Source organism: Cyprinodon variegatus, unplaced genomic scaffold (genome assembly GCF_000732505.1).
Source record: "Cyprinodon variegatus isolate N-32 unplaced genomic scaffold, C_variegatus-1.0 Scaffold820, whole genome shotgun sequence".
Lineage (NCBI taxonomy): Eukaryota > Metazoa > Chordata > Actinopteri > Cyprinodontiformes > Cyprinodontidae > Cyprinodon > Cyprinodon variegatus.
The window spans coordinates 150,489-166,726 of record NW_015151273.1 but is presented as its reverse complement, the minus strand read 5'-3'; the positions used below and the strand labels follow the sequence as shown (position 1 = coordinate 166,726).

At 39.8% G+C, this 16,238-nt stretch overlaps 1 protein-coding gene across 1 annotated transcript in view; it reads left to right on the top strand.

Annotated features, from left to right (window-relative positions):
* LOC107098895 (ankyrin repeat and sterile alpha motif domain-containing protein 1B-like) overlaps nt 1-16,238 on the top strand; it is a gene marked incomplete at its 3' end in the record, with an annotated part of 257,959 nt that overhangs the window by 92,773 nt on the left and 148,948 nt on the right. Inside the window, exons 6-8 of the mRNA XM_015396776.1 lie at nt 6,729-6,804; nt 8,906-9,007; nt 15,109-15,231. Of these exons, the coding sequence (XP_015252262.1) occupies nt 6,729-6,804; nt 8,906-9,007; nt 15,109-15,231 (301 nt within the window). The remainder of the gene's footprint in view (nt 1-6,728; nt 6,805-8,905; nt 9,008-15,108; nt 15,232-16,238) is intronic.

The window sequence follows — 16,238 nt, the reverse complement described above, 5'->3', positions numbered from 1 at the left end:
TTATATCTTTGTCTCATCTATACATAAAACATCTGGAATGGCAGATGTGGTCTGGAGATTCAGAGTACATACGTGTGTTGTGTGTGTGTGTATGCCTGTCTAGCGTACAGAGTGAGGACCATCTTTCCTATTTCACCAACAGATTGAGGACCAGTTGTCGCAAAGTGAGGACATTTTGCCGGTGCTCACATGCTATTTTGCTAATGGTCATGTTTAGGGCTCAGCTGTCAATTGGTTAGGGTTAGGGTGAAGGTGAAGTATGCATTGTTAATGGTTAGGTTTAGGGTAAGTTTTAGGGTTAGGGCAAAGAAAGGGTTCAAAATGACAGAAAATCAATGGGAGTCAACACATGGTCCTCACTACGATGGCAGAACGAATTTGTATGTGTGTATAAAAAGGAGATTGTGCAGAATGATGTCGTTGTTGATTAATGGCAAAATTCAACTTCAAGCATTTACATCATATTTTTGCATCTCTTCCTTTCACCAGTAGTTTACACTGTTTTTGGATCAAAGATTTTCTACTTTTATTCTTTCATTTTTACTTCTGTAAGTATAAACACATAATTTCCAGCTCTTGTGAATTATTCTCTACTTCATGGCTTTTACTGGTCCTTTAATTCTGCTCCTCCGTTCTCAGTCAGCAGCACCTCGATCTCCTAACTAATAAAGTTTTTCTTCTTCGTTTTTGATGCCTTTTTTGTCAATGCACAGTCTGACAAGAATATGTACTTTTATATGCTATTTTTAGGCAATTTCCAATTATGCAAATTTGCATTTCTCTAGCACGCAGGCTCACTTACACTCAAGTGGAATTGGACATTGAGAAGCTCATAATTAGAGCTTTATCTGAGTCAGAATATTATGGCATTTAGCTCAAAGACAAAAATAAATATTTTAATCCTAACTGACTGAAAACTATAAAAGCTGCAGCCGGACAGTGAAGGTTTACAAGGAACCGTTACTGAAGTTAAGAATTGTTTTTAAATCTGATGTGGTGTTTTCATAGGATGCCATGCAACAAAAAAGTAAAAGAAATTTAGGACAAGACTAAAATGTTGCATGAGGCCCAGTCTATTCTTGATATGCTTCATTTTCATCTGTGAACAGCTGATGTGCCTTGAGAAAAAGTTCAGCTTTTGTCTCCTCTGTACATAGAACCATCTCCCTGAGGCTTTGTAGCTGGTCAATATGTAGTTTTGCAAATTGTTTTTAACAATTGTGTCCTTCTTTGTCTTCTCCCATTAAGTCCACTTTGGCTCAAACAACAATGGTGCGATCTGACACTGATGTTTGTTTCGCTTGAATTTCACCTTTAAGCTACATCTTATTATGGCTCTTCTATTACCATTCACTTTATCCGTTTCTTTGATTTGTCATCACTTTTTGTCCTTTGTCCATGACCAGGGAGGTTGACTACAGTCCCATGGATCTTAAAATGTCTGCACAGATGTAGTTACTGGAACATCAATCTGATTAAAGTCTTGTTACCTTTACCTTTAACATGCTTGTCTGTTATGTTCCTATCTTCTGAGATAATGCTTTCCTTTGCTTCCTCTGGTCCATCTTTAGTGTGGTACACACCATGGCTGTGTCCGAACATCCACCCTAACCCCTAAAATCCTCGATAGCTATGTAAAGTGGGGACTATGTGGTGAAGTTTATAGTGAACTCTGTTATCCGAAGGTTCGGACAGATGATCACTACTTTTCTCTCCCCATTGGTCATGTATCTCCGCCTCCCCGCACCGTGCCTGCACCATTTTTGTTTTTTCTCGTCGCCACAACAAATCCCATGATGCTTTGCAAGGACAGCTCTCACAAAGCATTGATATAGCAGGGACATATCTGCTTGTCTACTGACCATGGATGATAACTACTTTTTAAGGTGCATTGTGGGAAATTTCGATACCACTAGACGTTCAGACACTGGTATAAAATGGCGTAACCACTACATAGTGCCCTATATACGGATTAGGGCAAATGTTGGGACACGGTCCATTTCAACACAGCACAGTGACTATATGTAGCCATAGATTACAAAGTTTTTGACACCTGTCATCTTAATTATTGGACATACCTTGGTTTAACATGTTCCTTTGGTCACATTATTTATACATTATTTACAGTACAGTATATCAAAAACAAACTACTCAGTCTGAAGAAACATCAGTAAGATGTATAAGTTTCCTAGTCAAGCTTAGAAATTCTATAAATCTACTTTTATTTTTCTTTAAGGTGCTTTAGAGGATGATTGGTCTGAAACTAAACTGTCCACAATTAAAGGTAGCACTCTAACACCTAGATCTGAAAGAATTAAACATTCTCATTAAATACTTTGTCATGTACAAAATTGAATGTGCCGACAACAAAATCACACAAAATTTATCAATGGAAATGTAAACAGGGATATTTGGGTATATTCTGACCTGTGAAATTCTGAATAATCATTTTAGAGTTCTTTCAATGTGCAGATCCCTGAATAGGTCACATTGTACATGACTGCCTCTTTTAGTCCTTTTATGTGTGTATTTGCAAGTTCACACACACTCTAATCTAGAGAGCAAGGGTGGTTCTTTACAGAGATTTAGCCTCCGGCTTCATGTGTCTGGTGAAGATGAGCACGAAGGTCTTTGATATGTCACTACTGCTAGTTTCTCAGCCTTGTTATGAAAAATGCAAGCCTTTGATAGATCTCATTTTTAGTTTGCACTCTCCACTTTCTCTTCACTAAAAATTTCTAAAAACAAAAGTGTTAGTAGAGCAGCACTAATGATTGTTTGCAGATTGATTAATATGATGCTATTATTTCCTTTAATTGACTAATAATCTGATGGCAAAAGGTTCTTAGTTTTTTTTTTTATATATATGTTTTTAAGCCAGTGAAGCTTAAAGTTATGCTACTTGAATGCTTGATGGAGCATGTTTACCAGGGTCTTGGCTAAAATACAGCTGAGTGGATTATGATTTAGTCTTCTTCCTTTTAGTTCCCTAAAATAGCATTTTAACCAATGAGTTAAAACATATACCACCTTATTTTTATGTTGACTAACCTATTATTATACCCCTAGCTATAAATTGTCCCCAGCTGAAAGGATTTATTCATGTCGATTACTTTAGTGCAGTATGTAGGTAAGAGTGTGAATGAATAATTTATAGAAGCAGCGCTCCTTTGTGTTCCTGTCGTCCTTTCTCTTTTCTGTGTTTCCGTTGTAGTAAAGGACATTCCCCACAGAGGATAACTCCATATGTTGGGCAGGCAGCCAGTAAAGTTTTGGGGATTTTAACCAAAGGGACAAGACGGAACAGCAAGTGCATTAATTGCTTAGACTCAGCTTAGGTCATCCCTCTGTCCACATGCTGCTAGTGTTGATCCACTCATCTCATATCAGCTCAGGCAACATATGAGGCTACCCTGTGCTTTTCAATCGCAGGAAACTCCTCGATAGTTGGAATTGCCTTTTTTGCTTCCTTATGACATCACAATATTATCGCCGGGGGAAACAGGACAGGAAGTAGTGTGGGAAGTTGAAAAGGGAAGGTCATACGTGTCAGAGTAAGGGGTGGCTCCCTTCCTGTGCCAGGACCTCCTCTTTTACATGGGATTTAAAGACTAGTTGCACAAATTAGATGCTTTTACTTAAACTTGTTTTGTTTTGCATTTAAACCTGTAGATTTCATTAGGCATCCGTTGCAGGGTTTAGATTTGTAGGATCTTGTACATTGGTTTGTTTTCCTGTCTCTCTGGCGATAAAAGAGGAACCATTGGGTCACAGTAAGTTTGATCTGCTGCAGCGTTATGTTCAGTGTGCAGGTCTGGCTGCCATCCAGATGATTTGTCTTCATTAAGGCTCAAAGTTCTGTTCAAGGTAGTGTTTTTATCTGTATTGTCAGGAAGCCAACCATGAAAGATGCTGTGTATTTAACTGCATATACACATTGGGGTTTGTGTGCTCAGGTGCGTGTCTTTTTGTGTCAGATGGGCATTCATACTTTTAGTGACGGATGCCTGTCAGCATATTTGTATGCATTGGAGACATAGAACTCTAAACTATAAAAAAGTAAGACATTTTGTTGTATTTGCAATAGAGTAAACATTGACAACGATGTGAAATGCTGCTTATTCCTTCAAATAGCTTTCATCTGGTAAAACCTGAAATGTAAATGTACCATTTCTTGTCCTTTTCCGTTTCATCCTGGACCGGTTCATTTGGGCAGCAGTCTCAGCAGAGACTCCCAGACTTCCCTCTTCAGAGACACCTTCTCCAGCTATGCTGGAGGAAGCCACAGGCTCTCTCAGCCAAACTGAGAGACCTAGTCACTCCAGCAAGTCCTGGGTTGTCCCATGGATCTCCTCCCAGTGGGAGATGCCTGGAACACATCCCAAGGGAAGTGTCCTGGGCCTTCCAAAAAATTGGACAGAGGCACCTTGGCTGACTCCTTTCAATGTAGATGAGAAGCAGGTTGAGATCCGCTGGTACCTAAACCAGACCCCCTCGAGTCCTTGGCACCTAGAAATCTGGACCGGACCGGTGGAGTCCAGCGTGCACGAGGAACAGGTCCGACTTAATGCCGGCAATGCGGACCAGGCTTCTTCTCTGCTTGTGCAGAGACCGGATAGCCTCTAGTTAAGGGCCTCTTGCTCAATACTCCTGAAATGCCCCCCACAAGGCACCATGGTGAAATACCTTTTCCACAAACCACATGTGGACTGGGGCAATCACTTATAATCCCTCCAGTACCCTGCAGGTGGTATAGAGCTGTTCCTCTGTTCCATGGCCAGGACAAAAACCACACTGCTCCTTCTGATACCGCTGTTTGACCATCAGCCGGACCTCCTCTCTAGAACCCTGGCATTGGCATTCCTAGGGAGGAGTGTAATTCCCTTATAGTTGCAACACACCCTCCGGTCTCATTTCTTATGCAGAGGAACCACCACCCCAGTTTGCCAATCCATGGGCACTGTCCTGGACCTCCTTGCGATGTTCAGTCTGAGTTATGAAGAAATCACTGAACAATACCACTGTCCAACAATTTCCTCTTTCAGGGTCAGCAGCAGGGTCAACAGTGATAGCAAATCAGTGTTTTCTCCTCCGGAAATAAGTGCTTTCAGGCCATCCCATAGTCTTACTCCATGGCCTCTCCAAACTCCTCCCAGACTACAGTTTTTGCCTCTGAAACCACACAGGCCAATGGCATGCTTGGCTTCATGATACCTGCCTGCTGCCTCGGGAGTCACACAAGCCTACTACTGGCTTGTGTGATCCATAGCAGAAGGAGAGAACATGGCTAACTTAGACTCAATGTCTCCAGTCTCCTCTGGAATCTGAGAGATTTTTTTCTGCCCCTCTCTTCACCCAAGTGTCCAAGATATGAAGGTCAGAAGATACAACCATAAATTCGCTCATCTACCTCTGGCCAAGGGTGTCCTTGTGTGAGGTGCAATGATGCAAAATAATGAAAGACCACTTGGGTTTTGAGCTGGGGGTCTGTTCCTTCTGATTACACCCCACCATTTGTTACTGTGTTACAGAGGGGAGCAGTCAAACCCCCTGCCCTGTCATTGAGGTGACATTCCACGTCCCCAGAGCCAGTCTAAGAGCCATGGATTTGGGTTGCTTCTGCCTCTGACTGCCGCCCAGTCTTTACCCAGTCTGTGCCGGTCCCTCATGGTTCCCCCTGTGGGTACTGAGCCTACCGGGGATAGCATCATGTCAATCCTTCGGGCTGGACTTGGCGAAGTCGTACGAGAAAAAACCCGACCACCAGTCAGTCTCCTACGAATCCCAACTCCAGACCTGGGTGAGGTCCCAGCCCCTTATGACGTCGACATACAAGGCGACGTCACTTGTCCTGATTTTTTTGTTGTTGTATTTTTGGTTATCATTGGGGCTTTGCAAACCACTCTTTGTCTGACCTTTCACCCAGTGGGTGCCAATAGGGTCATCCAGTCATTGAAACCCTTCCACCACATTAAGGTGGCAGTTTAAAGAAGGGAAAACTAAATGTGATCAACTTTTTTTTTTTCTTCAATATCCCTATAACCTCATACATACGTGGATAGGGAGTGAAAATGACTATTTAGGATCTCTTCTTTATGTAACCGAAATGTTCTGTTTTCACTTTGTGTTCGTTTTTGTTGTTAAAAATTGTAACATTTTTTTTTCTTTGATAAGTAAAATGCGTGTTGATCAATCCACATGCTAGTTTTGTTTACATATGGAGTAAAAGTTTAAGAAAAACAAGCAATTAAAAAAAAAAACAACAATATCCCTTAAATGACAAAGTGTGGTTCCAGGTATTTTAACATGTACTATGAGTTGCAGTAGCATTATTGACCAAAGCACCACCACAAAGACTAAAATCTGCAGCCTTTTCTCTCTTTTGTTCTGCATCTGCCTCTCCAAGCTGATTTCGTTCTGTTGCATCATACCTGTAATATTAATACTCAAGGCAGGAACTCTAGAATGAGTGAAATGGGACATTTCTACACAAGGTTCCATTCACCGTGTAATGGTGTAAAATCCCTGCATGACTTCTTCTAACCATTGAGAAAGGAAAAAATAGTCATATAAAATCTGAACAAAATTTACACCCTTTATAATCGCTGCTTCTTTTCTCTCATTTCTGCTGTGCTCTCAGGCCACTTCTCATATTCAGATCTATTTCTGTGTGTTCCCAGTTGTAAAAGTTATGGAATATTAACACGTGCACTCTCCATTTCTTGTAGACGGAGAATGGGAGTGCTCTTCACGAAGCTGCTCTTTTTGGGAAGATGGATGTAGTTCGCCTTTTGCTTGACTCAGGTAGGTCTATAAATATGCTGTAATAAAACAACCAGTGTGCTTTTTATGGGCTTCAGTTCCCCTTGTTTTCTTTTTTATTCTAACCATCATTCAGATTTCCCACATATTTATTATTTTCTGCAGATTGTAGTGTTGTTTTTATTCAACTGTGCTGCATTCCTCAGTCCTGTCCAAATGTTTTATTTTTGGCTCACTACCTGTTTGCTCTTCAGCCAAAACAGCAGGATGTGATCTTTTTAAAGTAATCACCCAGTTGGACTGTGGAGATTAAATATAATAAATGACACAACGTGACCCTTAGTGTTAACCTCTCTAAAATGTTGACATGTGATCCAGATATTAGATAACAACAAACAAAGATGTGTAAAAACGTGTTTTTTGCGCCAAAGTCAAAACACCTAAATCCACATCATGATGAAACGATAAGCAGTACTATCTGGACCGTATTGTCCTTTGATCGTGCTGCCATCTTCCACCCACTTCCCTGCAGCGCTCCCAGTTTCCTGCAGGACTTCCTCTAAGTGGCCAAGTTCCTTTTGGCCGGATTTACAGTATATCAACATCCTGGATTGTTGTAAAACTGTGCTGTCATGTGCTGTCGTATCTGAAAATTTGAATATAATAAATGTTCTAACAGGAAGTAGAGACTTTTTTTAACCCCAGGTTCAACTTTGGGCGGGACAACAACCTTGATCATGCAGCCAGAGCTATAATAGAAGGTTTTAGATAAGAGGTCACCCTCTGGGGACATTTTCATGGGGAAAGTAAGCAAGTAACATTTTGACCCTTATATATCCTCCTACAAATCCCTGTCTGGAAAAGTCCATCATCTCCCTCTGCTGCCTCTGGCCCAGTTAGTTATTACCTGAGATGCTTGTTGAACATTTTTGGATTTTTTGAGGTATATATGTTGGAAGAGCCAGCAAAGTAACGCAGATAAAACCTTTATCCTAAGAGGGAAGAGAGAAAGTGAAACGGACCTGGACAGCGCTGCAGTAGAGTGAATCTTGGTGACCAGTACCTCAGACAAAAGCTTGATGCCAAACTATAGCAGTAATATAGACCTGGAAGTTATAGTAATGCAGTAATGCAGACCTGGAAATGTTATTGAACTTGTAAGGTCCATATGTGCTAACCTTTGTTAATGTTGTGACTTTATACTGAAACATGAAACATGGAGAGATTGAATTACCTTATTAGAGTAATTCATCGGTTTACATGAGAGGCTTTATTAAATTTCGCTGACTTTTATAAAGGTGACAGATTGCAGCAAAAAGGCGACTGCACATTGGTTTACATAATTCCCTGGCCACCTCTACAGATATTTTGTTGATATTCATTTTGTAGGTTTGAGAGAATCAGTGCGCTTCAGTTGTGGAGCACAGTTTACAAAAGGACTATATTCAAAAAGGTCCTGCAGGCGGAGTGTAACTTAAGAAAAATGAATTAGTCCTGCATTTAGCAGTTGTTGGTAATGAAAAAAGGGATATATTAGTTTTAATTGTTGGCAAGGTCTTTATTAAAAAGAGATTTCTAAGCTCAGTGAGATTTTCCTTGATTAATAAAGGTTGCATATATAAACACAAATCCAAATCAAATGTATATTTGTGGTTTTCATTTGAGAAAACATGTTCAGGTTGTTTGAATGTTTGATGATGATAAAAAAAAAGTGGAACAGGCAGAAAGTAGGAAATTAATAGAAAACTAAGACAGAATAATTTCTGTCTTAGGTTGAGTCTGACTATAGATTATTAAAGTTCAGCATTTGCACAGGATGAGTGGTTTCACTCAATTAAATAGTAAAATACGTTATTATCGCAAATAGTTTGCAATGTCTTATCTTTGATTGTCTGGGATTGTGATTTTCCACATATGGGTTTCTGTAGTAGTCCGTTTCTTCATGTATTTTTTGAGAATTCTAATAAAATGTCAAAATTAGATGGAGAAAAAATCAGTTCCTCAAAGTATTTTCTGAAGCCCGACTTGTCTTGCTTTAACAATATCTAATGTTGCATAAGGCTCCATCGAGGACTGTGTGATCAGTTTTACTCTTGTGAAAATGTGTTGCACAATCCAAACTTTCTTTGCTTGTGAATTTCAGGGATAGACACCAGTTTAAGAGACAGTCAGGGGAGGACAGCGCTGGAGATTCTCAGAGACCACCCAGCACCAAAATCTCAGCAGATCACTGCTCTTATTCAAGGTAAGAAAAACAGAAGAGAAAGATATGCTGATTTGTTCTACTGTATAGAAAATAAAGAAGTGTCTGTTAACGGTTTCTAGGTTTAGGTGTAGATTTTGGCTTCAAAAATGCCTTAGATGTCACAACTGCAAAGTTTTTATTTTTTTACTTATATTTGCTCAGAGATCAGTGACTGCTGTTTGCTTTTTATTGGCTGCAGGTGACAGTTGATTGAATTTGTTGAGTGGTGTGGACATATTGAGCCACAGAGCAACATACTGGCAAATATGACACCATGACCTTTGGAAGTGGATGTGGTCCAGCTGAGAAATCTCATTTGTTTTTCTTCCAGGAAACTGAGCAAGTCCCCACAATATTGCATTCATTTCACATTTCTTCAATTGTCTTGTAGGCTTTTTTGTAACAGCTATAAGATGCTATCAGTGAGGTGTTGGAATGTGCAAAGTAAGAATCAGTGAGTTTAAAATCACAATCAGACAAGGCAGTACTATTTAGGATCTATTTAAAATACAGTGAAAAACAATGCATCAACCACAGGGGATTGGTTTACTTTTTAAGTGGGGCAGGGGTTATGTGGTTTGGGCTTCTCTGTGAAGCACTACACTAATGCAAGAAGAGCTGTTACTGGTACCATGCACAAAGGTGAACACAAACACTTTTTTAAACAGAGAAAACAAGTTAACTGACTTTGCATAGGAGTAAATGGTTTTAACTAAAGCAAATTATATGGTTGTGTAAAAGTACTGTATGTCAGGCTGAAGTTGGCAATTATTACCTGATGTTGATCATATTCTCACCTCATAGTTTGTAACATACCTCACATTCTTAACACCACCTGGTTTATTTCACAACATTAGAAACATGAGCAGAAAGCAGCAAACAGAAAAGGTAGCTTGGTGCTAAACAAGCAGCCTGTGTGACTCTCAGAAACAATACAGCATTAATTACATTATTCAACACAGCTTCAAGAATTTCATGCTTTTCAATTCAAACCATTTTTAGTTGATGATGGAAATAATTTGTTTTTCAATGATCAATGACATTTCTAAACTTGGTGCAAACTGGGAAGCTGTGGCTTTATTCTCATGTTTACACTCACAACAGGGAGCAAACGTTTTATACTTTTATAATTATGCAATGAAATGGAAAACATTTAATTTTATCTTTATTACACAGAATATGGTTTAGAAAAATCCTTTATGTTCCCACATTGGGAAAATACCGGTACATTTCTGCCATGTTGCTCTATATTCAGAAATGTTCAGCCTCTGTGTCAGCTTTACATTTTTTACACCTACAATTTTGTTTTTGGTTAAATTTTAGTCTTTTGCGAGTGAGATTAGATTATTTTTGTGATACAGACATGAAGAAAACGATTCTTACAGCACAATGCTGCCAAGACCATGTTTCTCAGTCATATATGGCATCTACAGGGAAAGTTCTAGTTTTACTAATCACTGTAGGGTATTTTGCAATATAAGCCCTTAAAAGTCGTCATAAGCGCTGTCATTCTGTGGTGAAAATGGGGGAAAAAAAGATTGTTCAGCAGTTGAGTCCTGATTGGCTTTATGTTGTAAAGGTGTATGATTATTTGGAACACATTCTTTGACTAATTTTCTCGACAATTAAAATATTAAGCAGTAAAATGTGTGAACTTTTTCAGGCAGAATATGTTGTAAAAGCCAAAATATTGTTTAAAAACCTATTTTTGAAGCTGATGCTATATTAGTTTAGCCACAATTTGATTGGTTGAAATCCAGAGGTTGGTGGGTCATTAATTTGTCCTCTGGTTTTTAAAAAAGATTTACTTCTCAGTTGTTCTTTCTTCAACTATCCTTTAAAATTCCCCTTTTTGCTTTCATACATGTTTGTGTTTAACCATTGATTGCTAGTGTGAATTTTCTCTGCAGTCCAAAAATTACATCTTCTAAAGACGTGCATTAAAAAGCTATAATCGTGCGGCCTGGAGGCCGTCTCGCTCTGTCATTGTGGAGGCTAACGGGTGTATATATTGGGCACATAATCATCGCTAATTTAAAGTAAAATAGATAAATGCATATAGAAACGGAGAGATGTCTGTCTGAAGAGCATGTGTGGGAGCCAAAATCAACCACAAACGAGGTTTAATTAGGAGGTGAAAAAACAGAGAAGCTGAGCTCCGAGAATCTGATGAGCTGGCAGCAAAACTGATAGTTAAGCAGGAAAACACAATGAAAGAAAAAGACAGGGATTTGAAGTAACACGTATGAGAGGCAGGATACAAATTAAATAAAAACATCTGGTTCATTTGTCAGCCAGTTTTAATGCTAGGTGTCTTTGTTTTATTGAAAGTGACTTTAAAAGCATGAGTTTGCCCCTTTTTTTAAATAAAGTTCAGAAATAATTCAATTTCAATTCAGTTTATTTATATGGCGCCAATTCACAACACATGTCATCTCAAGGCACTTTACAGTTCACCAGATCATACAGTCAAATTGATTCAAAGTTTTCTATCTAAGGAAAACCAGTTGATGCATCGGCTCATTGACTGAAATGGAATCCCTCACACTAACCATGCTTGTAGCGACAGTGGAGGGGATAAACTCCATTTTAACAGGAAGAAGCCTCCAGCAGAACCAGGCTCAGTGTGAGCGGCCATCTGCTGAGGCCGACTGGGGTTCAAGGAGACACAGAGAGAGATACAGAAAGCAGCTGTAAAAGGCGGCAACATCCAGGAAACACACAGCCAGGCTGACGAGCTCCGAGCCAGCTCCCATGTCAGAGGATGAAGAGAGCACATCCAGCCAGTCACAGCCTGGGCTAGTATTTAAAAACTAGCTCAGCTGGTGCTAAAATAATAGTTGGAGCAATATTTACGGCGATGCAACCAATTGAACATCTCATTACTGAAGCAGCTCAGCAAGTGGCTCAGAGTACAGCTTCTTCTCCTTCACATACATACAAGTTGATTAAAGTGGCTCAGGCATTTGTTTTCAATGTCCTTTGGTCGTCTCTCCAAGAGATTATAGACAGCTCACCAGAAAAAGGCTCAGGACAAACTGGAGGGATTGTGACACTAGACTGAAGTCTGAACGTTCAGGTTTCCCCCGGAGGAGCTAGAGGAGATATCAGGGGTGTCTGCTGTCCCTGTGCCCTGGTCCTCCATAAAGTAGACAACCGCTACAATAGATAAAGAGTAAAATTTGGATTATTGTAAAATTTCCTATTGTTATGATGGAAAAAGTCATCTTTGCTTTAGACACATTAAGATGAAACATTCTCTGTGATTCAGTGTCGCTTTTTTCATTTTATATGCTTTAAAACCAGCCTGATAGACAGGGGTTTTTATTCTTAACACAGAACACACACACACACACACACACAAAATCCGATGCAGTGTTTCCCAATGTTCTATTTTTGTGCCCCTCCCATTGCATATTTACATGCTCCCTCTATCTGCCATAAGAAACAACTTCTCCATAACTACTGTATGCAGATGACACGCAGCTCTACATTACAATGAGATTGTGAGCCCATTTAAGATTTTTATAACAGTAGAGAAAAAACATAATGCATAATTGTCCCAAAATGTTCTCCACTTGAACAAAAACAGAACTGAAGTAATAATTTATGGGTTATCACACAGCCTCCATTAATGGTGGGAAGTGGTGTTTCATTTTTAACTTATTTATCAATACAGTGGAATCCGCTTATAGTGATCACGTTGATCCAGAGCCAATTTGATAGCTTCCGCATTTACTGAATTTTATTACAGTACCATCCACGTTTAATTACAGTATACTGCACTGTGGGCAGACATAACTCTGGTAGCCTGGTGCCGCATTTTTTTTTAACAAGTCTGAAGTTTGAAACAAACAGTACCATAGAAGATAACTGCATAGGCTACAGAAAATTAAAGGTAGGCTACGTCTGTTTTGTGTTTGTGATCTGCTGAGATCCCTTAACAAATTTATCCATGGTTCCCTGGATCAGAGTGTTGTCAAACACAGAGTTCACTTCTTTTTTAAAATGATGTAAAAGGTCAAAGACCAGTCTTTAAGATGCAAACTGCATTCCTCATGTCAGCTCTGGAAGGGACAACAGTCTCCACATCTTCCTTCTCCTCCCCCACCTGCCTTCGCGCAGCAATGCTACCCGCACCGGAGCGCTCTTGTACCTCCGCAATGATGTCCTCATCTGTAACGGGCTCCCTCACCGGGGTGCTGTCATCACTTTTGATCCACTTATTAAATATTTATGCACATTTACATTAATAAAATGGCCAAAAATGAACACTATAGGCGGATTTCTGGATTATTATAGTTAATTAATAACAGTACTATAATTACTATCCCAGCATGCACCAGTTGGGTTCCAGGGAGTGCATGGATAAATCAAAATTATAAGTTAAAGATTCACTTTTCTGCTGCTGCTGGTTGGCAAAAGTACATTTTTAAAAGGTTTGAGGCAAGAAAATAATACTTTGAAGCTTCATCGTGTGGCCAATTTACTGATTTAATGTGTAATAAAAAGAATCAATCATTGGAAACACCGTAGCAACCATTAGACCTCTGAGGCTAACTACTAACGGCTACAGTAGTCTTCTCTGCATTGTACCGCTGGTTCTGATGGCATCTTTTTTTTTTTTTTTGGGGGGGGGGGGGGGGGGGGGGGGTTGTTTTATTTGTCAAAAAATTCATTTTTTATATGTTTATCTGACTGTGTTAATAAGTTGTGAGTTATTTTCTTTTACTAGGGTATTGTTGATTATTATCTAGAGCAGGGGTCTGCAACCCAAACTGTTCAAAGAGCCAAAGAAAAATAAACAAATCTTTCTGGTGCTGGAAAAAATTAAAAAATCGTATATAAACAAGATATTTAAACAGCATTTGTATAGAGATTATTCTGTCCCACGCCTTTTGAACACTATAAGCGGTTGATTACTATATCCGTGACCACTATAAGCGGATTCCACTGTATAAAGCTTGAACAAAGATTTTTAATCAAATATGTTTTTTGTGGATGGGTTTTTAAATAATACATAGATAAATATCTAAAGCTGATCATTTTACATGACTCTTAATTTGTCTTTGTGGTATTTCTCAGGGTTAAATTCCGGGGTACAAATTTTCCTCCTCATACATTCTAGTCCAGCACTAATGTTAAACAAATGAATCCTCTGGGAGGGATTTTGGCCTTTTAATGTAAAAATGAACACTAGTCTACGTCTTGTCAGAAACTTTGACCATCAAACTCCAATCTCTCCAAGCCAGAGGTGGAAAGCCGTTTGGGCATCAGCATAAATGGGAGGCGTAATGTGTTTGTGTATTAGAGGAAGGAAGAAAGGGCGAGAGGGGGCCCAGCTGTGGTTGGGTGAAAGGATCAGCTGCAAGCCATTTCCTGTTGGAGAGGAGATGGAGAAGGACACACACATGCAGACGCATTGAGTCTGCAGCAGCTGAGGCTGCGTCTCTGGCACATTGTTAGGAGTGATTCTCGCTTGATTTGCAGGAAATAAATCTTTCAACAATTTTACTTCAATTACCTGTCAGCAACTAGTTGTCATTTTGCTGTAGTTAGCTGGATTCTGCTGGTAATAGAGAATCTATGGCAAATGCTAAAATAAAACATGACCAAGCATTTTATGCCTTTTATTTGTGACTCATAAGTAGATTCTAATACTCTGCATCAGAACTGTGGAGTTCTGTCCATATTACCAGAGCTCTGTAAGCACATAGCAGGGACTCAACAACCTGATTTCACCACGTTTTCATAATTAGCTGCTAATTTTGATGTAATTGTGATAATGATAAAGGCCTTGATTAATCTCTGTCTCATCCTCTCTCCGTGGAGCTTCTTTTTTCCAACTCTGTCCCTCCTCTGCTCTGTAGACAGCTCTGCTAGCAGAAGCTGTGAAGTGATTTTTTTTTTTGGAAAGGTGTGAATTGAATGCAGCTCAGGCTGTTTTCCATGCAGATGATTGCTCTCTTATATCGATCCAGGAAAACAACTGAAATGGTTTCTGTCACCCAGTGCAGCTCCTCCATCACAGTCACTTTTAGATGTTTGTTTTTTCTCTTATTGACCTCCTTCTTTTTCCCACCCTGTATCGATGTGTGTAGAGTACATGAAGAATGAGATGGAGGGACGGAGTATTTTAGAAGATCATGTCCGGATATGTCCTGTACCAGCGCCTCGGATCTCTATCCCTTCGCCTCCTGCCTCGCCATCCCTCCACCATAAAAGTAAGTTTAGAAATCTCTGTTTGATTCAAACAATTTATAGGAACATTTTCAGCTTATTTCTTATCTTCTACATATGTATATCTGCAGATTTCCATGCATAGAACTAACCACTCTGATGAAATTAGTTTGCAGCGTCATAGATCATCAACTGTATTTTACAGTGAGCCTCATGTGTAAAAAAGAAATTATTTTTCACACTAACACCCCTGGAGTGTTTTGCTATGCACTCATACGTGACTTTGGCCGTTTCTCAATATGCGTACTCATGTGTTCCTGACGCGTCATCAGCCTCAGTGGCGTTCCAATTGCAAAGAACACAACACAGAGAATGGCAAAGTGTTCTTCAGACTGACATATCCCAGCATGCACCAGTTGGGTTCCAGGGAGCGCTTGCGTAGCTCAGAATGATAACTTAAAGGTTCACTTTTCTGCTTGTGATGGTTTACAAAAGTACATTTTCAAATCGTTTGAGGGGAGAAAATAATACTTTGAAGCTTAACCATGTGCCAATTTACTGATTTAGTGTGCAATAAATAAAAAAAATCATTACTATGTTACAAAAAAAGGGAGGAGCAGTGAACGCTCTCACCACACGCTGCTTCACCCCCCTTCCCCACGCAGTTTAGGTTTTGTTGCATTGATGAAATTATAGAAACACGATAAAGGAGTCTTTCCTTGGTCGACGTGTTTCTGTTGGGAGGAGTTGATTGAGTCATGAGAAACCAAGCAGGAACTGACATCATCAGAGCAGAGCTCTCTAACCCTGGGCTCTGTTCGAAAACCTAGGACGCATCCTTAGAAGACCGGATTCGAAGGCCGATTACGTCATAGCGCGGCGCCGAGGTCTGGTCGGATTCCAAGAGTCCTCGTTATGCGGCCTTAAAATGTGTCCTTCTTTTTGCCCAATTTGAAGGATGGGTCCGATGTATCCTCGGTGTTCTTGGATATCCCAGGATTCATTGCGAGACCAAGCAAGCTGTGATCAAAGGAAAGGTTACTTGGCGCCG